Here is a 26,830-nt window from a genome sequence, read left to right on the forward strand (position 1 = left end):
CGTAGGTGGTGATGGTGGAAACTTTGTCAACACAGTAAGGAATTTGTAAAATCTTACCTATCACACTTTTTTCACATAAAAAAAACTGTGAATTTGAGTGAGGTTTCTTCACAACACTAACAACACATTCACTCCAGGGAAGCTGTTTTCTAATGTATTTTGAAGCCAAACCCTTGCAAATGTCAAAAAGTAGTCAGTGTCTTAATTCTTGACTCATACAGGATAGTATCTAGTGTTGGGAGAGTTAACATTTTAAAAAGTGCCCAATCATCCATATTTTAGTATATAAAGACAGAAGCAGCCCTTAAAACGCCAGTGTGGGTTGTGGGTTCATCCCTCTGTCCTCTCCAACCTTCAATAGTGGATTTAAAAGTGCAGTTCACAGCTTTATTTGATACCTCAGGTGTTGTGGCAGCAGGTCTGCTGGGGTACAGTGAAGTGAAGTCTCACCGCTGTGATAACTCCCCTCCCAGGCTGTGGATTGTATGAGGTGAATGGATGTAGTGAATTGGCCTCAGCCCATGAAGGCTGCCTGGACCGATGCCCAATACTACGCTGCTGGATATTATAATTAGCTTCTTACACTGGGACTTTATTCAGCGCTCACACTGGGCTCCCAGGCAAGTCTGGGAAAGAGATTTCATTCTGTCCACATATGTCCAAATATGCACAGCTACTGCACTAAAAAAAGATGGGAATCCTATGTAAGGAAGGATAAACCAAGGAGTTAAAGTCTGGACTGGCAACATAGCATGGTCAGTCTCCAAAAATTAGTGTTTTATCAAATCACTGTCGACTGGACATACTTCTATATACTTCTTTATACTTCTTTTGTAACACCTTAGGTAAGTTTCTATCAAGCACAAACCTCTTTACTAAAACTAACCCTGGCTCTACATTGAGATAAACTAACCCAAATTGTTAAGTTTTGTGTCTGCTATGTTTCTATTAACAAAATATGCTGAATTAATACTGATTTATTAGTGCATTATGTTTTTTTGATGATATTTCTCGTGAAGAATTTCATCTTTGAAAAAAAAAAATTGAAATAATGTTTTGCATTTATTAATTGGAACCCCTGGAACCCTTTCTTAAGAAAGTGCAGCTCTCCTTTGTCGAAACCCATTGTTATGAATTCAAATAGCTGCGATGTCAAAGGGTAACTTTGGTAGTTTGCTTTGCACCCTACTTTCCCATGTTGTCACTAATGGGTACAACAATTTTTGAAATTGATCCAGTACCGAGTAAGACCACCCTTATGGGCAAATGTGCATCAACAAAGTTTGTCCACAAAAAGTGCTTGTTTTGCCACTGACTGGCAGAAATTGTTATTTTAAAGGTCTGACAACATTATGGAAAGGATCACTAGAGAGAAGGACCTTTTCATTAAAGAGTAAGATCTTTTTTGTTTAACTAGAAACAGCTGTTTTATTGCTCTCACCAAACCCACCAGATTTTTACACTGATTATGGACTATCTGACTATTGATTAGTACCTCACACAACCCCACTTTAAATAATTCAAGCTGTCCCTTTAATGCTGCATTCAGTCGTCAGTCTAAAAATCTGTCAGTTATGTAACATCACCATCATAAAAACACTGCCATCATAAAAACAAAAACATACTGTTTGCCAAATGGGAAATTGTTGCCGTAAAGAATAGCCGGTAATCAGTGACAGCATCTCATAAAGAAACCTGTGAGGCGGGCAGTCATTTTCCCAAATATAAACTCCTCCAGCAGCATAGAGATGTAGAGGCCTGATGGGAAGAAGCACAGACCTTTGAAATGGAAATGTTCTTTAAGTCTCAGTTGAGGTTTACTCTCTTGTGAGCTGCTTGGCTCTGAGCACCGAGTGGTCAGCCGTGCGCGGCCACATGATGTCTCTATTACCTGGTTGAGACACACAGACATGCACACACACCACCTGCTGCTGGTACACACCGCAGGCAACTCACTTCATGTGTCATTCTGCTCTGATTGGTTGTAGGCAGCACACGGAGCTGAAATTGCATCCAGCAGGTGAACTGCAGCTACACGCATATTAAAGTCTCCTGTCTATGTTGGTTATTGTGGTGTAATGAGTCAATAGTGGGATGTCCTGACTGTTGCTGTTGGAAGCTGATTACAGTTGACTGTGTTTGCTCTGTTACAGCTAGTTCATCTTCGATCCTTATTGTGGTCTGTTGCATCTTCAAGCTGATCCTTAACACATTATGTGCAGTTGACAGCTGACGAAATATTGAAAATTCAGATAAATGTTTATGGAGCTTAAATCTTGTTTCTCCATTAAGGAAATTGATAAACTTCTGTTTGATGTTGTTGATCCTGTTTTTAACACTGTACTTAAGACTTACAGTGGTGGAAAGTACTAAGTACAAGTACTGTTACATTTCTAAAAATTACTAAATTACAAGTAAAAGTACTGGTGTTAGAAAAATACTTAAGTAATACTAAAACTAAAGTAATCATTTTGATTGTTTTTTTTTTTTTTTGTTTTTTTTTTCCTCATTTTAAGTTTTTATTTCCGTATTCAGTAAAAGTCTCCGGCAGACAAAGAACAAAATTAGATAAGGAGCAGTTACTGCCATGACTATTGATTAAATATCCATGAATACATTTCTAACTGGTTAAATAAAATCAATTAAAGATCAATTATTAACATCCTTTTTTGTTTTGTTTGTCATCCATATGTCCTGGTTTTCATTGGCTTGTTTGCTATCAAATCACCTTATTGGCTACAAAAATGCACATAAAAGGTCTGGATATTAATTAAAATTGTACTCAGTACTCAACTATGATTTTAAAAGTAACTAAGTAGATTACATGGCACAATGAATACTTAAGTACAACTAAAAGTACAGACTTGAAAATCTACTCATAAAAGTATAAGTACCCCCAAAAACGAATTAATTACAGTAATTTTAGTATTTATAATTAATTACTTCCACTACTGAAGAATTAATAATTTCCTTGGAAGCTCCCCATGTAATTTGGAACTAATTATAGATAAAATATTGATAATGATTAATTGGTATACATCCGGTGAAGTAATCAATAATAGTTGATAATAGTCCAATCAGTTGCTAAACTAGTGTAACTAGTGTTTTAGTCGCTGCACCGCAGGTCAGCTGAATGTGAAGAGATGTTAGGATGATAGATTAGGGATGATGGCAATTAATCAACAATTGATTTGTTGGTCTTTAAGAATGTCATCAATCACATAGAAACAAATCTATCTTCTACCAAATATAGATCTGAAACAGCTGCAGTTATTTTTATGCACATTCACTGCATGTTATCTGATATTTAATTATATGTGCATCAACTGACTCATAAGAACTGCAGGGCTGTCTGTGACTCTGGTGGGCAGGATACTGTTGTCACATTAAAGACACGGAAAAAAGGTTCAAAATCTGGAGCACAAATGTTAAGTTTAAAAAATTTTGTTTAGAGACTAGCGTTTTGACACCAGCTGTGTCTTAATCAGAGTTGGACATATCTGAGACTCACATCCTCTCAAATAACCTCCTCTAATTAGACACTCATACAGCACAGACTAGAACAATAGGGATATTAAATGTGTCAAATGTTGACATATTTAATATTTAACACGTCTTAGTGCAGTGTTTTGTCCCCTCCCTGTGCTGAATGTTTGTGTAATTAGAGGTTATTTAAGAGGTTATGAGTCTCAGTGTTGTTTGCCTCCAATGAAGATGCAGCCTGCATTAAAATATTAGTTTAACTTTTTCGCTTTAGTCTGTGTGCTCGTTTAGTTATATGTGGTTAATATGTAGGCCTCTATGTATTTATATGTGCTATAGTTTGTGTAATGCTGTCGGAGAATATGCAATATGTTGCTATGGAAATAAAGTTTTGATTGAGGGGAAAAATAAACGTATTTGGCATTGTTTAGTATAAGCAAAATGTTGTTTTTCTTGTAATCAAAGCATGATGAACAGATACTCGGGTTTAAATGGAACATCTTGTTATGAACAACTGCTCAACTTAATGAACAAGAATAACAGCTTGTCTCTATTTATGTCAGATGTAGTTCCAACTTTAGAAATTATGAACAAAATAAATAGATATCTGTAATGTTTGTGTACTACTCCTACTAGCTTAGTCATCTTTAAAGGATCGTACCAGTGGTTTTTACTGTTCTGAAAATCTATAGGCAAACCAATGAAATTTGACAAAAAATCTCTGCAAACTGGATGTTCATTGCAATGGATTGAACATCAAGTTTCAAAAGTACACAACTCGCTTTTCATACTGTACAGAAATGGCTAGAAAACCAATGATGTTTGACGCAGTAGAAACAGAAATATATCCGAAATGAAACACTGTATTTGAATGCATGCATTTAAAATGGTCAGCAAACGTGCAAAGTTTGCATGATTTGTAGTTAAAGAGGAAAAGCTTGTAAACACACTGACATGGTCCTTTAAAATGAGAAAGATCTGTCTTTTGCTTGACAGAAACCCCCTTATTGTCAGCAAACATCCACAGTAAAAATGATCATTTCTTCCCGAGATTCACACTGACACGCACTTGTAAACAGAAACACACCCACATGCAGGAAATGTAAACTTAATCTGCTGTATATAAAACTTTCCTGGGCAGAGCCAAAAGTGCTTTACAAACAGTATAAGGATAATAAAGAAGATAGTATGGCAAGCAATAAAAATGCAGCGCAAGCTTCTTTCTGTGGACTAGAATAATAAAGCAGGTCTGAAGGAGGCAGCAGCAGCTCTCTCAGCTCTCTGTTCTTTCTCATAATTTCCTGGCAGAAATCCTCCTTTGAGTCTTCATCGATACAAAGATGGTTTTATCTGGGAGATGCAGAGAGCGGCGGTTACATTTCTACTTTATGACAATATCCTGACATTCCCAGTTTGACTCAGTTTTCTTATATGTCCTCGCAGAGAAACTTTTCAACTGGCTTGAAAAAGTTTTCACGTTTGTGTTGTATTCACTGGCTGATTGATTAGTTAACTGTTACACATCACTACAGAATGTGATTTTGTCTCTAAGGTCACCCATTAAAATCCCTATCTACTGAGTGGGTGACACTCACTGAAAAGCTGATAATCAAACTTATTTCATTCATTCAGTCTGATCATGTGAGACACTGTCCTGCATGGTTCTATTCCTGAACTTGGGAGATTTAAGTCACTGATCTGCTTATAAGTGAGAAGCAGATTGTGCACCAACTTTAATTTAACATTGTATTGACATAAATGGAAGAAAGCTTCAAACCTGCATTGATATATTCTTGCCACCTGAGGGCAGTGCAACAAGCTGTAAACACAACTTTGACTTATTTCACCTCATAAGTTCATTTGGAAAATGTGTCAGCACAACATTTGCCTAGTTACACATCCTGCAGACAGAGAGCAACATGATCACGTTTGTGTGGTGTTTATATCTACCTAATGAATGCAAGTCCAATATTCACTCCTTTTAGCTTTGTTTTGGTCTCCACCAGCTTGTGAAAAAGGTATCAGGCTCTTTAAGCCCAGTTCAGAGCAAAGGTTCATGAAAACCATTTTAAAATTTTGCGGGAAGATGTTGCAGTACTATAAACTGTCTTGACTCAAGTCGGACTCAAGATTGCATCACCTGTGACTCAGCATGTCAAATCACCAGTTGCTGGTTTTAGAAAGTCTCCTGTTTCAACAGCCATTCAGCTCATAGCAAAGTCAGCTGGTCAAGTCAGTAAGTATCTGTATGACACAAGGCTTTAGGCGACTGGTGCAGGACTGTGTTGCAGTCTCAGGGGTGTGCAGATGTATTTATTTAGAGCATAATCCCTGTGAACAGAAATACTCAGGAAATAACATTTTATTTCTCTGATTCACCAGTTTTCTTGTGACCAGCGTTCCTTTGCCTGATCACTCATAGCTACACGCTGTCTGTCTGTCCCTCACTCTGCTCATGGTGCTGTGCTAAACTATACCTCCACAATTCTTATTTTTCGCTGTTAATTTCATACTAAAACTGCAATCACTGTGCTCATTCATATTTTTAGATGCTACTCATTATATCCAGTAACAAAAAAAAACCCTGAGCAGCCGGCAGCTACTGTGGCTGAACTACAGAGAGCTGATGATACACCGTCACTGACTGGTTATGAAAATGTTCAAGAGGATGCACTGCAAGGAGTTGCTTTACTGAGCTGTAGTTGTTAAATGCCCCACTGTTTGGTTTGCTAGTAGTGTACACAGGGCTTGTTTGCTGGAAAGAGTTGCCTGCTGTGCCTGTAAAAGAGCTTCATAAGAGTAAGAAGAGTGTGAGCCGAAATGGTCAAATGGTGGGCGGTAAAACTAAAAAAACAATTAGTTGGAAGATGCTGAAAGGTTTTGTAGAGGAAAGGTGCAGAGATGGTGAGAAATCTCAGTTGGTTTGTCACTACAAGTGACACCTTTCATGGTACATGTAGTCATTTGATCCCTTGTTAAACATTGAGTAGCTGCTAATAAGATATGCTACCATCTTCTGAGTTTGCATTTTCAAGCAGATTAGTCATCAGTGTGTCCAAGTTCTGGGAGATAACCATACAAGACTGGGATACATAGCGTACAGGACTGGATCAGTACTAGCAGGGGTTATTCTGCCCAAAGCAATCATCAGCCAGTGACAGTCAGCACAGTAGCTCCAGCAGTGGTGGATAGGAGCAGATTACATTTTTCATGCCAATGGAATAAATATGCAGATTTAAAAATGGTTCTTTCTGTAAGTCGATTCTACTTACAACAACCTGTCCATGCTTGCTGTCATTTTGTGGCCATTTTTCTGTTGCCATTTTTCTGGCACTGGCTCTGACACAGGAAGATGACATCTCTGTCCCTAATCTGGCCTACAAAGCTCTGATTGGCTCAGTTGTTTTCACATGTGGGAAACAGCTGTCATTTAGCACGACAGCAAACCAGACGATTTTTAGCTAAAGCCACCAGGTTACGTTTTTCATGTCTTAACTAAAGATCTATTTTAGGATCAACAACAAACTGTGTCCCCTCAACGTGACACATCTGATACACAAAAACAACCAACTAAAGCACACAATGTAAGTCTTCAATTTGAGGCACACACACATACACTGCTGCTGCTGCTTTTAGTAGCAGACAGGGATGAGAGTGTTGTGCTTACTTGGATTTTTTCAGGCCCACAGTGCAGCACTGATCCATTAATGCATTAATGAAGGCCTAATCCTCCACTGAAAAAATAAAAACACTGGAGCTGCTGTTTCATAACAAAGCAGCTGTGTTTCCTGATCCCTCTGTGTGGGCGTCACCCAGCTGGGCTTTATAAACTCGCTTCGGGGCCCGCCCAACCTTTACCTCTGCTGCAGCTTCCTCCAGAGACCCCTGACTGCAGGTGAACATGCAGATAGCTGTCTCAATCTGCTGGTAAAGCTGTTGTAATGATCAGACGCTAACCAGTCTGTGGAGAGCTCTGGCATGGCCCGCTCACTGGGTGGAAACAAGCCATGAGTCACCCGCCAAAAGCTTTATGTTCAGATTTGGCAGTTCGTCCATTCCTCCTATCACGTGGAGTTTTTGTGCATTCTAAAAACAGGAAAGATTAAATTTATTCAATTCTGTCTCCTGGTTTAAGCCCTCTGTGACTGATTGATGAATTTTGCCTTCAAAAATTGCACCCCTATTTCACTTTGTACGTCTGTTGAATCAGAACACACAGACAGACATCACATACATAATGCTGGAATCGGTGCAGCTCACTCTGCTCAGTGATATCAGTATCTCCACTGAAGAAAAGCATCCATAAATCCACTGAAAACATCACATCAAAAGAATCACGACTACAGATCTTGCCTCATAACCACAAGATGTAGACTTATTCTTAAAGGGACAGTTCACTCCAAAATCAAAATACATATTTTTCTCTTGAGTTGTAGTTCTGTTTATCGATTTATACTGTTTTGGTGTGAGTTGGAGAGTTTTGGAGACATTGGCCGTTGAGATGTCTGCCTTCTCTCCAATATGATGGGACTAACTCTTTTGAAAAATCATGACTCAGTTACTGAAGATAATTCACGCACCTTGTTGTGAGCAGTTTCATCTAAGAACTACTTTCTTTCTGCAGTAGAATCTGTCTTTCTACTAGAAATAACATAAAACTGCTCACAACAATATGTGTGGATTACCTTGAGTAACTGGGTGATGACTTTTGGAAAGAGACACTGGTTCTGAATTTTTCAAATCTAATTTTTGGTGCTTTGAGCACCACAAGCTGAATGCCATTTAGTCCCATTATACTGAGAAAAAGCAGACAACTCTATGGCCAATGTCTCCAAAACTCACAACAAAAACCGTCTAGACGGATAAACAACACTACAGGCCTTAGTATAGTAATGCTTATGTACATGATTCTTAACTCTTTCCACTTTATTTTACCTAATGCTTTTACTATTCTACATTTCAGGCCACTACATTTATCTGACAGCTGTAGTTGTGCATTACTTTAAAGCTACTACAAGGAACTTTCATATTATGTTGATTTTGGAGGCCCCTGTGGACAAAGCATTAGTTTTCCCACTGCCATTACCCCCAAATATAACTCCAAAAATCAAATTATCTAGATAAAAACCTTTTTAACTTTTTCCTGGGAAGATGTAAACATAGGCTCCTGTGCTCTGTATGATGTATATCCTTTAACCTGATTTCAAGAGAATCTAACCCAGTGGCAGACATAAGCAGTTAAACAAGCCTGACATTTTAGAACAATTTACTTGTACTGAAGTATTTTACTCCATGTTATCTTTACTTTTACTTAAGTTAAGCATCAGAGGACTTCTTCCATCCCTGGTAGACACCAACAGCACTTATTTTGAGTCCAACAGGGAACTGAAGCACAAACCATTCTGTGCAGTGTAAATATAATGCAAAGCTAAGAGATCATTTGTACACAAGTCAAGGGCCTCAGTATGCTTCAAAAAAAGTAAAGTTTTTGAAACCAACAATTACAGCCACTTTGCACTGTGACTGGTCAGGTGTGTGGAGTTATTTTTTTTTCATTCTCCACAATACTACTTCTGTCACTTCTTGTTTGTACAACTGAGTACAACGTTGTGTGTCTTGTTATTCCCATTTGTGCAAGTTATGGTGTTGGGACTACAAAGTCACAAAAAAGACAGGGTTGTTAGAGAGAGATCAGGGAGGCACTGCAATGCAGCCAGGAGAAGGCTATGATCTCGGCTATATTGGCCTTCAACATGACAGTAAGACCCTGTATGTTTCAAATAGGAATGTCACGAGAACAGACGCTTTGGTATGAAGTCTACCAAAATTTTGAAAAGGTGATGGTACTTTTTCTCTATAGTACTGAACATACTGGAGGGACTGGAGATGCACTTTTTCCTGACCTGACAGCCAGAACATATATGCCCACAGGTGCTGTAGTCTGCTGTCAAATGTCAAAGGAAGAAGAAAACACGGTGGAATAATAATTTCATGAGTATAATAGTGACACGTGCAGCTGCAGCCACAGCTCCGCCTTGACTCGGAGTCGTCTATGGAAGTAGGCGACTATGTGTTTGAAGCGAGTCATCAGGGACTAATAATACATTTGTAATATCCAGTATGAAAACAGTGCCAACATACTTTTCAGACAAAAGAAGGAAACACAAACTTAGTGAAGCAGCTCACAGACAGACATCCAGAGGGCGAGTGAGTTTCACTTCATGTTCACGTTACATTAACAACCTATCCAAAGTGTTTGCTTCGTTTTCCTGATGTACCCGTTACCATCTATTTTGTCTGAGACAGCTGCACTGCTGTGTTGCCAGTTAGATAAATGAGATCGCTAAATGCTAACTTAATGTATTTCATGTAAACATAGCTGGTAGGCTACCATCCTGTCATCTGTAATCAGAATATAGAAAATATCACATTAGCGTTTTGTCTCTCACCATGTCAGTAAATTTGACTTACTGCTGCACTCAACTTGTATTCAGAGTTGGAGAAAAAAGAGAGGAGAAAAAAAATTGCTGCACTTTGTCATTGTTTTCCAGATATGGCAACATAATCCCCTGACAGTGTGCCATAATTAACATCCCCCTGTGTCTTTTGTCCTTAAAGCTCAGAAGAGTTTTGTGGCAAAGAAAAAAACTCTTGTTTTTGTTTCTTACCGTAGTATTGAATCTGGTATCGAGACTCGAGTGGAAATTCACAGCTTTAAACATACCCAAGAGATACAGATACATGAAAGGCAGTGAGAGACAACCTGTTACTTTTGACTCTGTATGTGTGAACGAGGTTTCACTGACTCCATGGAAACATTACATGTCATGTTTGGGAACTGCACAACCAGAACTCAAAACATATTCATCCCAGTTGTAAATTACATTTTTTTTTTTTTTTTTTTTGCATTAACACAATAGTGCAATGAAAATAATTGGTTTCTAGGGCTCTGAATGTCCCATCCACATGTTTTTTATATCCTTGGAACGTGTGAACGTGTTCGTATATGTTCATATACAAACATTTGCTGTGTGTTGAAAATCAACACAGGAAAAAAAACTGTAATTGGATAAAACTTCTCCACAATTTTTCTATCAAAACATGTCTATCCCAATTCCTGTTTTAAAATAACAGTATGTCACACTCCACTATAGAGAGAATGGCATAAAGTTGAACATGGAAGAACTGAGCTAAAGCAGCCCATGTTTCATGGTTGATCTGCTTTAACTGTTGTTTGTTAGATTGTTAAAGCCGACATCAGGACTGTCACCCTTGCTGCTTCGCTTTGCCTGCTTCAACCTCGATGGCGCCTGATGTTTGGAGCCATAGCTCCCCAATTATCACTTTTCCAGAGACTCAGATCTGATCTCACATCTCATCTGAAAATAAATGTGTAGAAAATCTGCAGATTGGAACCCGAGTTACAGGGTAACAACTCCTTAATGAAGATGTTGCATCAGCTCTGTCATGGATCTAAGAAACTTTAAAGAGACAAGCAGATGTTAATTAACACCCTAACTTATTTTGATGACTTTTCACACATTATTTACACTCACCTCAAACATACAGGAATATTTTTAGGATTTTTTCCTCAACTAAATCACATCTTACTGGCACATATTCATCATTTTAGCAGTGTCCTTTTTTTCTGGCTGTTATTTAATTCAACACTTGTTTTTCAGAAATAGCTCTCAACCTTGACCCCTCTTTTGAATGCTGCTTGACATGCTAATAATGTCAGAACTTAAGCATCTGTGCTTTTTTTATTTAGATAATCTGATGAAAATAGAAAATGTAATGCAAGACTAAATTCCCTTTTTTCACATTCTAGTCACAGAAAGGTACACTTCAGCCCGGCTCAGATTTTAACCCAGTGCCATCCACTCCTCAGCTGCTGCTGAGGATCAGGCTGTAAAATCAGAGCATGCTGTCTAACAAATTTTTCAAAGTAAAGATAACCATGTCCCTATGAGTACCAGCCTTCTTGTCTGAGATGTGTGTCCATGTTGCTGAGTGTTGTTTCCTCTGCAGCCCACCCCCTGCCAGCTGTGGCTCACTTATATAACGTTTGTAGTCAGTTTTATTGGCTCTGCAGCAGAGTCAGACATCTCCGGCTCTGCAAGGAGATCACAGAGAATTTGTGCAACCGATGAAATATGTTGCTCCGCCGTGAGGAGTCATAATGTTCAGGGTTACAGTACCTGCACTGAAATGCATTATGATCCGCTCACAGTTCTGCAGTGCTGGTGTGAGCTCCCACACATCAGAAGAAAGCCAGAGAGAGCGGGTCAGGTTAGCAGGTCAGGACTCACATTGCTCTTGAAATTAAGTGCACAAGGAGTAGTTCTTATGTTCCTGACCTACCTTCACATCCTTGACCTCTAACGCCATAAAAGTTCCCAATTTAACTGTACATAGACTGGTAGTGTGCTTAAGACAGAACAAGAAATGGTTTGAGTTTGGGGTGAAATGTTGGTTGTGAAAAAAAGAGTGTGGTCACATGTGAACACATTCTCTGTATACTTAAGCACAGCCTCATGTACCATACCCAGTTTACTGGTCCTGCAACTGGCCAGCAGTTGCATATAATGTGTTGCAGGCATCTAATTAGTTTCCTTTCACAGAGGTAAACAAATGATCTTGTTGTTTTTCTTTTTTTTTATCAAGGGTCTAAGGATAGAAGACGTAAAATCCTCCAGGACAAGCTTGTGATTTGGGGTTTTCTCAGTAGATGTCCTTAACAGTCCAGTGTTTAACAATGTGTCAGGTGCTGATTTTTCAGCAAAGAATAAGAAAGAATGTCTCCACCTTGGTTTCCTTGTATTTAGGCAGAAGCAGCAGCTCAGGTGGTAGAGCAGGCAAGCACAGATTAAGAATGCAGAGGCCCCTGGGTGCAAAATCTTGAAATGAGCACTTCCCTTCACAGTATGTCACTGGCAAAGTGTGAAACTTCCTCAAGGCTACATATACATTAGGGAAGGCAGATTGTAGGCCACTGTTTATTATCCATGTTTTATAGCAGTTAACTTTAACGCCGTAGCTAAGGTGACGTTAGTCTAACTTTCATACTCTGCCTTACTGTTGTCAATATTCCCACGGTTATCTGACTCATTGTTGTCATCATGATACAGAGGCCCCTGGGCACTTGCCCTATCGGTTCAGGAGCAGGTCAATTATTCAGTCCCTGCGTCTTCCTGTCCACCAGTGGAAGCGTCCTTGAGCAAGACTCTGGTCTCCAAATTTCTCCTCCAATGTGCTGCTATGGACAAAATTGTCTATCAAATAATGTAATGAACCTCATCAGAGGATTACAGAAGTGCTGCAAACAAAACTTCTTAACTGTGGTTCAGGCCAAAAGAAAATCCATCTTAAGTGTCATTATACTCTCACATGGTACCTCATCTACACTGAACTCCACACATCATATTCTGGCTCTGCAGAAATGTGACACACATCCTGAATCTAATTTGCTGCAATCTGCACACACAATGAAATACATTCACTGCTGTTAACATTCATAAAATCCATCGTTCATATTTCTGCACATCACCGTGTAGAGCCTTAATGTGTAAGGCGAGGCAGCATCATGCTGCAAATAAATTAGATAATTTACAAAAATGTGTGTCCATTTTGGGAAAAGAAGATCTCATTACCTGAAGGTCATTCTGTATTGTCTGTTGGAAGAGGATCTCTGCTTACCTACTGTCCTATTTACAAGTTTTGTTTTTTATATAATCCTACCAATTTATTATGATTTTGTGTTTCATCAGTTATAAACAGTTGGAGCACTTTTAGTTTGGTCACATCATTCCGGAGCAAAACTCCTAAGTGTTGAAAAATGTGTGATCCGCAGCACTTGGATTATTATGAGAGAATCTGTATTGCCTTTTGTTGTCAGATCAAATGTTAGTCACACAAGCTTTGTATGAAAGAACAAGGGTTTTGGTTTTTTTCCACTTCTCATCCTGCCTGGTGCAAGCTCAGGATTGCACAGGGCATTATTTGAAGTCTTGTGTGAACATAAAAGCCTGCTCATAAAAGTTCCCCGCAGTGAAAACGACCTAAATAAACACAGCCCTAGAATAATACCCTCCCTGGGTTCATCTAACCTTCCTCAAAATGGAGGCTCGGGACAGGAGAGGCTGGAGGAGGCATTAGGGAGAGAATACCTGAGGATATGATGCTTTGGAGTGGCAGCGTACAGCCATTTGGTGGATGTTTTTGTCCAGAGTGCATTAAAGCAGCACGAGCGGTTGCATTTTTAGCAAGACTGCAGTCTGACCTCTGACTCTGGTGGTGTTATAGCCTTATTCCACACTGAGTCCCACTGCGAGCAGAACTAACAACCACTAGTGTCCTGAGAACATCACAGTCAAGGCTGTCAGAGGGAATTTAACATTTGAATTTCAGTCAGATTTAAAAGATATGATGAGCTATCTGTGGCTCAAGTCAAAAGTAGTGTTTTTATTGTTGTTTGTTGATCTGAAAGAATCATTCATACCTTTGTAGACGCTCTGTTGCTCTTGCAATACTGGCAATCTCTTACGTTGGTTTACAGAATGCCAGTTGTACTGCGAACCTCCAGCCTTCTGTCCAAGAGTAGATTTACTTTTTATTTTTACTTCCCCTGCAGGTATTTGTTTCAGTCAGTATACAGCCATATTCAGAAGTCATACAGAATGGAAACTCACATAGCTAATATCAAATATCTGTACAGAATCTGCTTGATTGTGTATTGCATCCCACTTTCTTGTGACAGTTTTATTTAAATTTGATAGAGATGTACTGATTCCAACTTTCTTGGCCGATACAGATTTCTGTTTTTTTTTTTTTAAGGGTTTTGACCCGCCAATTCTGATTTTGGCTGATTGCAATTTTCAGTCTAAGAACTGTAATTGACAGCATTCACAAACATTTGTGCAACTTTTCTTGTAAAATTAATTTACTCTGACTATTAAATAACTTATACATTTTCTCCAAATGTGCTCCAGATTACAGCTATTATTATTATATTATGTACTAGAGGGAACACAGTGCTGTGAGATTTTGCGGCATCTCGCGGGACGTGATTTCAAGTGATCATGTGTGGAAGTAGATGTAAACAAACCAGTGACTGACTGCAATGATTGCTGCAGTAAACTTTTTGAGTTTTATTTTGTTTCTGTTGAGTTTAAATGAAGATTGGGAGTCTAGTTAGTTTGCCAAGAGCAATAAAACAGCTGCTCCTGATTAAACAAAATGTATCTTACTCTTTAAACAAGATCTCTCTCTGCAGCGATCTATTTTCATAATGTTGTCAGACACCCAGAGGAACAATCTGGGCCTGTCATTGGCAAAAACAAGCACTTTTAGTGGACTTAAAGCTGCCCAGAGGGGTTACGTTGTAGTTGCTCCTTGTTGTCAGTTTTGCTTCTGCCAGCTGCAGCACTGTCCTCTAATACTGGACCAATTTCAAAAATTGTTTTCATTCATTAGTTATTTGGACACAAAAACATGGGGAAATAGGGTCCAGATTAAAATAATGCCAGTTACCCTTTAACTAATTTAATTTACCTGGGTGGTAAAACAGATTTCATTTGCTTTAATTTATTACATTTTCTGAATGTAGACTTACTGTAACCTATGTATGCACTAAGCAGCTGTATTTTGGGAAAAAATATAGAAACAAATCTCATATCGTGGTTGTTGGCTGACACTCAATATTTAAAAACTCAGATTAAGTCATACTGGCAACAGTATGAAAACATTTCAAATGACACAATAGTTTAATTCATTATGTAAATGGAGGAATTTGAAAACCCTTCCTGCCCTTCCCAGCTCTGTTCCTCTACAGTTATAAATAACCAGTTCTTCATAACCAACTAAGCTCATTTGTACTGCTCGCACAACAAAGCAGTACATTTGTAACAAGTCACTAAACTGTGGTGAAGCTAATTTTGCTCTCATGGCTTAATTGTTGCAAACATTTGTCTTCGACTGGAGTTTAATGATGTTAATTGTTGTTTGGTGAAATAAAATGAAAAGCTCTCGCAGGGTTTTTGTTCTCACTGAACATCTGAGGTTGGAGTATGTCGTTTTCATTTATTGTCTCATAATGTGGGCGTTGTGAAGCCCTTTGAGACTGTAACTGTGATTAAGGACTATGCAAATAAACTTCACTTATGGGGAGTAGATGCCTTCAAAGCACCCGGTTTTTTCATCATTCACTGTATTGGCTTTTATTTAAGTAAAAGCATGTCAGGATGACTCTTGAGAATTGTGTAGAAAGTCTATTTTTATTCAGAGGGAAAAAAAAACATCCTTGCGTATGTGTTCTCACTCTCTGGACTGTTTTTTTTTTTTTAATCAGCATTGTCTTTTTGTCACATGCTGAGCTCACCATCTGCTGCTACTGCAGCCCCGTCAACGTCCTTAAAAAGTCATTGCTGTATTCTTAATTATCTTAGTTTAATCGCCTCCCCTCTTCAGGGAGATGAAAGGTTATTAGAAAATGAGCCCACATGGGGAATTTATTAAAAGTGCAGCAGAATACTGTATGCAGTAATATACAGCCATGGATGATACTATAGGTCCTGTTGTCCTTGTGCCATGTGTTTCAGTATTCACTGGCATTTTGGCTGAAATGATTGCTGTTCCAGCACTCAATGTCTCCTCCGGCTGTAATTATGTCTTCCTGTATAACTTTCTGCTGCTCTCCCTGTCATTCATGTCTTGCTTGTTTGCACATAACTGCTGAATTTTTGGCCTATGTTGGATTTTTGGATCTCATTACAAGTTCGACCACTTGCATAGCGCATCATAAAGATTTGACAAAACAGCGAGTTCAGTCTGCGCACCCAACTGTATCAGAATGCTCTTATAATTCAATTATTTGAGTTTCTGTTTTAATCAGGGAACACAGACAAGTGAAAAAGGCATCAATGAGCTGAAAGGTCATTGTGTATTTGCTCCCACTATGCTTAAAATAGGAATTGATTCGGTTGTAGCTTAATCTGCTGGCTGATTTACATGTTGTTCTTCCAACAAATCTTCCAAATTCTATGGCAAAATACCTTCATCACCTTCGTCCACGCCCTCTAGAACGACACGTAAAATTGTTTTGTGATCTGACACTCCCATCAGCAGGACAACGTCATGTGTCTGTGCCTTCACAAGGAATTGGTGTCAAAAGAAAAACCTGTTCAGTGATGTGGCAATCCCCTAGCAGCACCCCTACCCCTCCCTACATGGACTCACATGTCTTCTTCCTGTTTAAAGCTGCTATAAGCGATGGTGAAGAAAAACAGTTGATTGTTGAGTCTCATATGCAGGTAGTGAAATACATGGGATTTGGGTTGGTGCCTTGACCTGAGTTGCCAACCCAGAATGTTGGTGTTTGACAGCCTGTGAATGAGACTCAACTTTCCGGAGAATAAAAATCTAAAACACATGAAATTGTAAAATTTCAGCCCAGGTTCCCAGTTAGCATGAAATCTGCGGCTCACCTTTGGACCTGTGCAGGCACACTGGCCCCTGGTCAGTCTTTAGTTGGCATGCTGTGCAGAAGTACGGATTTATACGCAACGTGAGGATTGAATGAATATTCATTAAAATGAAAATCATTACATGGATGACAGGCTTTTGAATTTTGCTCATTTTCCATATTAGAAGTTTTAATCTTGGTGCAACTCAGTCACACACATCTCAGGCAGTGCTGTTTTGGTGATTTTTTTGCTGAACTAAATTTTGAAATGCTGACATTTCTTTATTTATCATAGCACCAGTGATATTTCACTGATTGCATTTTCAGCTTGTTGCATGTTTTATAGGATCTCCTGTGGAATATCCTGAGGAATATTTCTGGATTAATGTATTATCTAATCTATATCTAATCTGATAGCAACGAGTGCAAGGTCTGAATTTTGAATTTCTGAACTATTTTGTATCTAAACTTGTCACTTACATTTGTGTGCAAGTAAAATAATCTATAAGGGTCATCACACAAAGTAGTTGCAACCCCCCCACCTTCATCTCTCCGTTCTCTTCCTGTCTGCAGCTTGTCATTAAGCCTCAGTTAAGTCACATCTTCTCATCAGACATGTGAACCAGATTAAAGCAGAGATACAGCAAAGATGTGGCGTGAAGACGTGATGTATCATCAAACTGAATACTGTGGCAGAAACACAGCTCTGCCTTTTCTCTCCCTTCGTTTTCAGTGTCAGAAAAAGGCTTGTTAGCATTCATGTGTTGTGTTCCTGGTCTCTCACACGTAGCAACGTCCTCCATTATTGAGCAGTTGTAAATGCTTTGAAGTTCCGCTGTTTGGGGAGTTTTTGTTCCAAAACAGGGCAGGAGTGGGAACGTGGGGCTCTGAAAGGCAAAAAAATCTCTACAGCCGGCCCAGTAATTGTTGTTCCGTATTGATCAACATCCTTTTCCTGATATTTCTCTTCAAACATTTGCTCCCCGTGTTTATCTTACTGGATGGTTAAAACGATTCTGCAAACAGCACAGATAAGACTTGCAGCGAATAAAGGCAGAACCGTAGCAGTGACCACCGTCAGCCAGCCTGCTCTGCTCCGTCATTGAAAACAAGGTCAAGGTGACGGAGAATCTAATTGACGCTCAGCTCGACCCCACAGGTTCCCCCGGGACGGTACACAGCAGCGCTGCTGGCTCTCTCCTCCTCCACCACCACATGGTTACACCACAGGCTCAGGCTCACATCTCATTAGCATCTGACCGCGTGGGCAAAGCAGCTTCATCTAATGTATTAAATATAGTGAGAATATATGCTGCGTAATTTAATTAATGTGTTAGTGTGTATAAGTCTGTGGTCAGATAATGTTCAAACAATTTCACAGCAGCGTCAGAATCAAAGTGTTTTTTCAAATAGTGTATTGTTTAAAGACTGGTTTATTTTTAATCAGTTTAAGCAGCAAGTTTTTGAACTGTCCCACATTAAACATAAAGCATCTGTTCAGTGAAACTTATCACAGAAGAACATGAACAGTTGTCAGATAAATATGTCTGAATGACTTACACTGATGTGACACATGGTTATGGAGCCACATTAATACGAGCAGCAAAGGGAAAGTTTACTGAGTATAAATAAATCAGGGGTCAGATGATTTGTAAATGACCCCAAAATTAACCCTGCATAAACTGTTGAATATTGTATTTTGGAAAATTTTGGTCAGATGTGACAGACAGTTTCAAATTGGTGTTCTAAGATCATCAGGATTACTTTTGTTGGGTGAACAAACTGAATATGAAAACAATAATGACGTTTGGAGTTATTACAGCTGTTTAACCGATTCATGATCAAAGGGGAAATCCACACACTAGTCTCTTTCTGGTCCTTGGGAAGTCCAAAGCTGACTTCAGAGGGAGCTGTGTCAGATCTGATGTCACTCCTCACTGTCAGCTGAGTCTAAGACTGCAAGTTTGAAACTGAAAAAAATCTTGGGGTGTGGAAGAGCTGACCAGACCACACAACACATTAGCTACTACTAGCATAACCTGATTCTTCAGCTTAAAAATGTCATGTTGCATTGTGGGAAAAGTAGGCGCCAGAATACAAACAGATGATCTATCTAGTTCTGCTGCATTTATTTTGATCCAGCTGTTGAAAAGTCTGAGCCTGTAGATAACAAACAGTGGATAAAGCTGCAAATAATGATTATTTTTGTTGCTGATTAATCTGTACGTAATTATTGATCATTTGTTTAATTCTTTAGTCTGCAAAATGTCAAAATCACAGGTCCCCAGAGCCCAAGGTGAGGTCTTAAAATTGCTTCTTTCATCAGAATATCAAAGTCCAAAGATATTTAATTTGATATTAAAAGAGCAAATCTTTCATAGGTTTTTGAGTAAATGTTTCAGAACTAATGGATTCATTAATTTAATGTATTCTTCATAATTCTGGTCTGGGGGTTTTATTTTATGATTTGGACAGGGCTCCATAATTCCATTGAAGGTAAATCTTAATGGTTCTACAACACACAATGATATTAAGATAATATTATATTTTACACTTTATGTTCAGCAGTTTGGAGTTGCAGTCCCTTTCCTGTCCCAACATGTCGTGTGTCCCTGGGTACAAAGCCAACTCCATAAAGAAATGGTTTTCCCGGTTTGGTGTGGTAGAACTTGACTGGCCTGCACAGAGCCCTGACATCTAACACCTGTAGGATGAACTAGAGCTCCAGTTGTGAGCCGGAACCTCGTTAGCAGCTTCTCTCTGATGAAGCCCATCTGAGCCAAAATATAGTATTTCAAGCGTTTTGCATCCACTTTAGTTTTACTGATGTTGAGTGAAAATGTAGACAGAAAAATGTTCATGATTAATAGTTGTGAAATATGAAGCACAATGGTTGTAAATCTGACATTTGGGATTATCATTTTAGCCTTGATAATGCAGCCCCACGTTTTTAGCATTTAGCTGATGTTTATTCAGAGCAGCTTAGAATAAGCTTTAAATCCTGGATCACCCACATTATACGCAACAAATAGTACAAATACAAAGATTAAAGTCACCAAGGGAACAAATGTACATATGTGTATGTTTGTTGAGAAATGCAAGGTTACAAATTTTCTGAAAGTTGGAGTTTACCTTTTTTTCCCCTGAGTTGTTTTTTTTTTTCTTTCTACAGTGAGACTCTGACTGAGAGACTAACAGCTGAGAGAAGTTTGACTGCATGAAGAGGCCGAGTGACAGGACCCTGGTCCTCACCTAGACCCCTCCCACGACCCCCCCACTGCCTGGACATGGTGAGAATCCTGTGCATGTCTACACTTTGTTTATGTTGTGTGTATTTTTGCCCATTAATAGACACCAAACTAAGTTATATTTGATATGTTGCCAGCCGGCTGTTGAATGCCCGTATCCACCCATATACCCTGATCATTCACTGATCACATCAGATAAACAACCTTAGTGGAAGTAGACACAACAAGTAAGTTCCTAGGAAGAGGTAGAAATACACCTGAATGAGTAGCATAAAATGATTCATAGTTTGCTGGTGATGGTGTTCTCTTAACCGCTGAAAATGTTGTTTTGGCGGTTGTTTCTTTTTAAAGCCATCGCTTTTGTTTGGGTACCCGCCCAGGATGATGGAGGTTGGAGTGCACCGGCAGCTTTAGAGTTTGGTTTTTTTTTGTCAAACAAAACAATGAATTGTTGTCATATTGGACTGTTTCAAGCAGCAGGATAACAAGCCGTGCGCTGAAGCACCTTTTTTTTTTAGTATTGGGTCCCAGTTCATCACAACAAAGACAATTGCCTAAGAATTTGAATGAGAAGTTTTGGCAACAGACACAAGGTCTGAAAATATCCCAACCAAGTTTGATTTAAAGCTTCTGTCGGGTTTTCAGCTGAGGGAGACTGTTTCAAAACAGGTAGAGTGATGCCTACAGCAACATGGCCTGCATCATTTAGTCTCAAAGTTGTCTTTGAATTTGATGAATCCTAAAAGTCCACTGTGTGAACATTACACCGTAGTTGTCATGGTATGAGAACTGTGACTTTTACAAACACTGAAGCCAATATGTAAAAATGCGATTTTGGAATGTTACCATGATCAATAAGGACAGTAACTTTCCTCAGGTTGTTTAATGTCTGATGGGTAACTGTATTTGTTTCTTAGCCTCAGGTTCTGGACTTTCAATCAACAAAGACCAAAAGCAGATTAGATATTTCACCTACTCGACTGATATGGGTTTTTCAGTGGCTGGCTTAGAGAGCGCGGAGGCTGATGGCTGATATATAATGACATTATCAGAAAAAAGAAATGTCTAGTATAATTACATTATGCACATTATAATTTAATATACATGGTTATCATACGCAGAGACAAGATGATTTAAATGGAATTGTTATTTAATGAAAACGGAACATTATTTTATGCTGCAGCTTTCAGAACGTGACTGGTATTAAAGGGAGAGCAGGGAACAGTATATCAGAAGCAACATTCAACTGCTTTATTCTATATATTGTAAGATAATAAATATTTAACACTAGCCTGTAAATGTTTCAGATTTGCTTTTATTTTGGTTGGGAGAAATTTGTTAACATTTAGAGAAGACAAGGGTGACTGAGGAAACTTAGACAAACGTTTACAGCAGGATGCGTGAGAGTTGACTACTTTCTCAAAGCTCACAAGAGGGAGCGTTAACATCATTGCACAGCAGCCACACTGATGATGCTGCTTGCAGATGTGTCTGTAGACATTTTTTGACTATCAGCCTTGGGAGTGCAGACATCTGCTGATGCTGATTATCTCAACGTGCCAGATGATTAGCCAGATAAATCAGTTGTCCAATAATTGGTCTATCTGACTTCTAAAGTGCAGGGAGACAGGAAAAGTTTGAGGAGGTCAAAACTTCAGACACAAATAAAACTTTATTTTGATGTTTCAGCTCGTAGCCTTCACCACAATCATCATACAACACACTGATGTGTTACCATGTTAATGTGTTTTATGATGGCCTTGATGAATATCTCACAATAAAGTTGTTCTTAATATTAAAAATGTTGCTGGGCTTCTGACCAAGATTAGTCAGATTAATTGGATGTTGTCATTATTAAAATATTGTCATGTAAGAAACTGTGTGTTTGACAAACAAGTGAAAAAAGTAGTTCTAACCCACTGAAAAGTCCTTTTCAGCAGTGGGGACATCTCATGAGTGAAAACCAGAGCAAAAGTGGAAGCAGAATAATTCATTTAAAAGTCATTTGGAAAAATGTTGAATATTTAGTGAATGTTGAGAGCTTTTACATAATCTTCTGAAAAGTATCATCAAATATTATGATATTATTTATTTTTTCACACGTATACAAAGGATACAACTTAATATATACATAAGCAGATGAAATGGGATAGACACGTCCAAAAAACCTTCAGAGGTGGCACTGTCCAGGACATACCTACATCCATCAAAAAGGAGAAAAACTGTATCTGGAGCCTTTTTTGGATAGAAAAAAATATTTTACCTTTCTTGGCAGACAACAAGTCAGTCCCTGCAGGAAATTGCAGTGTTGCAGTCACAACAAGTAATGCAAATTTCTGCACAACCTTAAAATTTTGTCCAATTGCTGCAAATTTCTTTTTTTTTTTTGCAAAGTTGTGTAACCTACCATAAATTCCACCAATCATAGCACTCCCTCACACAAATGGCACACGTCTGAATAAAGTGACTCAGTCTTTTAATTATTTTTTTTTTTTTTTTTGGATTTCTATTTTTTATTTTGTCATGCTTACTGAAAAGAAAACAAGGTTTGTCATTGTTATTGACATTATCAATGCTCTGTGCACTTTAATATTTTAGAATTCTTTTTTTTTTTTCGTTTGTTATTTGGGCTGAGTTTGAGCTCCAGAAAGATGACCGTGAAGAAGGTTTTTTTTTTCATTTACAAATAAGGCGTATTGTGTTTGGTAATGTTATTCAGGACAGAGTGCAGTTTTATTCTCACTGGAAAAAGTTGCCTTCGATTTTTAAGAAATTGTACCAAACCAACCCCCACCCCCCAAAAAATCTTTTTTTCTTTTTTTGCAATTTTCACTTGGCCCGGCTGTCATTACATTGCAACACACATCACAGTTTTGTTTTGTTTTGTTTTTTTTTAGAAAAGCTGCTGTAAAATCAAGCATTTAGGCTGCAGTAATCCCAAAAGAAGGTGTGCAGAATCCTGGATGGACTCAGAAGTGAATATTTTGGAATTTTATCAAATAGTATCCTCTCTCATAATGTACAACATTTTTTCATGGACACATAGAATGATTCAATAATCTCTTTATGTGTGCTGTTTATCTGTTGCCCTCACAGATGCTCAGTAACCTTAACATATAATCTAAACAAGGCTGCTTTCACACCATGAAAACCTGTATGTGTCAGACGTCGTCCTCTCCAGTGATCTGACGCGGAAAACAAAATGTTAAAGGAATCATTTCTGACGTCTGTGTCAGATTTAAGTAAATGGCATTCACTGACAAACTCAGCAATGCAATTAATTAAAGCAGTGAATGTCATTATCCTCTAATTGCGGTGTGAGCCTGAACTCCCAGCTGTCTTGTAGGTAACAAATAAAAGGAAAAGCGGCCTGGTGCCGGGTCGGGCTGGGATCCAGAATCAGCGCTGAGGCAGTGAAAGTCTTAATCTTTCATTTAGATCTTGTTAATGTTTGTGTGTACGTTTCTGTGTTATGGTTGTTGACGCTGCCCACACTTGCCGCTACACAGCCTCGAATGCCCCCGGCAGTTCAGCGAGAGATTAGCTAGGTCGTGATGAATGACCCTCGCAACTCCAGCACAAGCCCCAGAGACTTGTGGCCATGAATTATTAAAGCACCATCATAAATAACTCACCGTAATGAGGGTGTGCTTACGCGCTGCAGGCGGGGAGAGATGGAGGAGAGGAGAAAAGGGGGAAAGAGAGAATTGGAGTTGAAGAGGAAGAGATGATTGAGAGAGATAGCAGTTTGACCTTGGACTGAAAGCCTGTCGTGATGCTCGGCCGGCGGACGGACGGACGCACGCACTCAGGCTTGTAAAAACGGGCAGCGAGCTAATTTTGCACATCAGCCGTTTTTTTTCTTCCTCTCCCCTCAGAGAGAGGGGCTGTATCCCTAAGTACATGTCATAAATGTTAATGTTAAGTAACGGTACGCTGTATCTAGGCCACGTAGAGATTGGCAGCAGCGCAGGTCGCTTCAGGTGTTGCTGTCATCGTACAGACTGTGACGAGCGTTTCTGACACCGAAAACATGCTCCTGCGTTTGCACCAGAACGTCTGAGGAGGATGTTGAGGAAAACAACACCAGGCGTTGATTTTAAAAGCAGCGTATTCACATTCAAAGAAATCTATTTTGTTCTGGATTCCATCTGCTTCCTCCAGGAAGTTAACTGTCAACAAACCGAGATTAGTTTCTCTGTGATCACGCAGAGCGAGCTGTACTTTGATGATGGTGTTAGATGATGATAAAACCAGTCCTCCAGTCGTTCAGTATTGATGACCTTAAAGTCATGGTCACTGAACGTGCTGCTTTAAAGCAGACAAAATGGGGGAAAAAAATCAGCTGAATGTATGTGAAATATCCATTGAAAAATAGATAATCATGCATATGTAGGAAATTAGAACGCTAACTATGTGGCCAAAAGTATGTGGACGACAAAAGATCTCATCAATTGTTAAACATGTTTCCAAAGAACCTACCTTTATGTAGCTGGCTTTCTGCACAGAGGCAAAACAAGACCAGGACAAACATAAGCTGCTGACATAAAGACATAAACACTGTTGTCTAAAATATTGTGCTGTAGCATTAAGGTTTCCCTTCACTGGAACTAAGGGGCCCAAAGCATGAAACAGTGGAACAGTTCCAGGCCAAAAAATATGCTAGAGTATATATCCTCCATGACCTGGCTGAGTTTAAAAACATGTAATTTTCTCTTTAGTTTGATCCTCCATTCACACCAAAGCAGTTTTTCTCGCCCTATAATAATACGTTTTTCCAAAACAACCTCTGGAGTGCATACATCTTAAAATGCTATCTTAGTGTGTACGGGTAAAATCAAGCATTTGCAAAACATTGATTTGAGCCTGCCCAGCACAGGGGCTGTGAAGTTGTGCAGTGTCTTTAACCTGTATTTATGTTGATTTTATTCAGGCAACATCAGGACCACAGAATTATGATTTGATGTTTTTCAACCAAGAGCATAAAATAAAATAAAATGTGCCAGATAAGAAATTTAGCCCCTTTGCCATTGTTTAGGTGTTTCAGTGCGGTTAGAGGTCTCTCTGAAAATGATCTGGAAATGCTAATGTGGTTGTAGAAATAGCATTTTAAACATAAGACATTTGTAGCAGCTATGACATCAGGTAGGCAGGTGATAAAATAGACTTCAACATGTGACTGACTGTGAGCAATTCTTACAGACTTAGGAGTCCTCTGACCTACATGTAACTTCTCATAGACTTATGAGCTAGTTTTAGTGCCAAAATATTTGATGTTGTAAAGAAATACTTAATTTGAAATTAGGTTTTTAGGCATTTCAACATAAAAAACAGGAGGCTCTTTTCATTTAAGTCAGTATTTGCTCACTGACCATTTAACGATCAACAACATTCATGATACAACATGATATTTATGCTGATTAATGGTAACGATTAAGCAAATAGACCATCTCAAAGGTCATACGTTGTAAAGGCCACAGGTTAGATTCCTACAGAGTCCCATTTAAGTCCATCAGTGTACATGTGTCTTCTCTGAATGTCCTCGAATGTCCACATGCTCACTCTGTATGATTCATAGTGTATTTGAGCATCAGCTGAAATGAAAACATGTCTAAAATAAAAATGATTATGTCTCTCTTTCCTCTCACCTGAACCCAGAGGTCGTTCCGATCGTTCGCAAACGATGACCGCCATGTCATGGCCAAGCATGCCAGCATCTATCCGACACCGGAGGAACTGGAGGCCGTCCAGACACTGGTGTCCACCGTGGAGGGAGCCCTCAAGAAAGTCTCTGATTGGATGGATGACCTCAGCAAATCCTCAGGGAAGACTTCCACCAATAATGAGGCTGGGGACAATACAGAGAGAGATGCTGCTGAAACAAAGTATGTCCTGCTGTGTGAGTTTGTGTTGTAAGGGGTGTTGAAATGTTTTTCCTGTGATGATTTAACCCTGTTCTGTCCTGAGAACACCCCTGCTTTCATCATACTACTATATTTTCATACACACAGTTGTGTTACATCAGGCTGCTAAATGGGTGTGTTTTCAGAGCATAAGATGAAGAAAATTTATTGCCTGTTCCAGTGTATTTTTGTACCTTCAGCCGTTTCCTCAGCACAGTGCCAGATCTTTTCTCCCATAAAAAATGTGTTCTGCTGTAAATCTTCATCGGGCGGATACGTGTGATGATTGGATGATTAAACAAGCTCAACAAACAGTCATAAATTCTCAACATTTGGCTCGTGGCCTGAACATCCACACACAGGTTCTGTGTTAACAAAGCATCTACTGTATATGGAGATACAGTGCCCAGCAGATTTCATACAAATAAAACAACCAGGACAGAAAAAGAAAAGTAGATTATTTTGTTATGTAGGAATGCATCAAGTGTTATGTCTTTAGATAAGTTGAATTCATATCCAGAATGTCTTAAGAGCTAGCTCAAATAAAGGGTCAGTTTACCAAGACTACAAACAAATATATTCCCTTAAGATCAAACTATATTTCGAGCATCCATTTGCGTATGATGGTCCACAAGGGGCATTTTGTCTCTGCCCGTGTCCTCGAGGGTCAGCAAAGACATCCATGAGCAGGCCAAAACTCTTGACAGCACAGACTGTACCCGTGGATCACAGGC

The 26,830-nt window shown here is 39.0% G+C and overlaps 1 protein-coding gene across 2 annotated transcripts in view; it reads left to right on the forward strand.

Moving 5' to 3' along the window:
- Nucleotides 1-26,830, forward strand: part of LOC146320112 (spermatid perinuclear RNA-binding protein-like) — a 90,698-nt gene that overhangs the window by 15,285 nt on the left and 48,583 nt on the right. For both annotated transcript variants that reach the window (XM_084728231.1, XM_084728232.1), the window contains exons 2-3: nucleotides 20,118-20,235; nucleotides 25,852-26,078. In XM_084728231.1, coding sequence (XP_084584357.1) covers nucleotides 20,233-20,235; nucleotides 25,852-26,078 — 230 coding nt within the window. In that variant the 5' untranslated portion in view covers nucleotides 20,118-20,232. The remainder of the gene's footprint in view (nucleotides 1-20,117; nucleotides 20,236-25,851; nucleotides 26,079-26,830) is intronic.

This window comes from Lutjanus erythropterus, chromosome 10 (assembly GCF_056507025.1).
Source record: "Lutjanus erythropterus isolate fLutEry1 chromosome 10, fLutEry1.hap2, whole genome shotgun sequence".
NCBI classification, from domain to species: Eukaryota; Metazoa; Chordata; class Actinopteri; order Lutjaniformes; family Lutjanidae; genus Lutjanus; species Lutjanus erythropterus.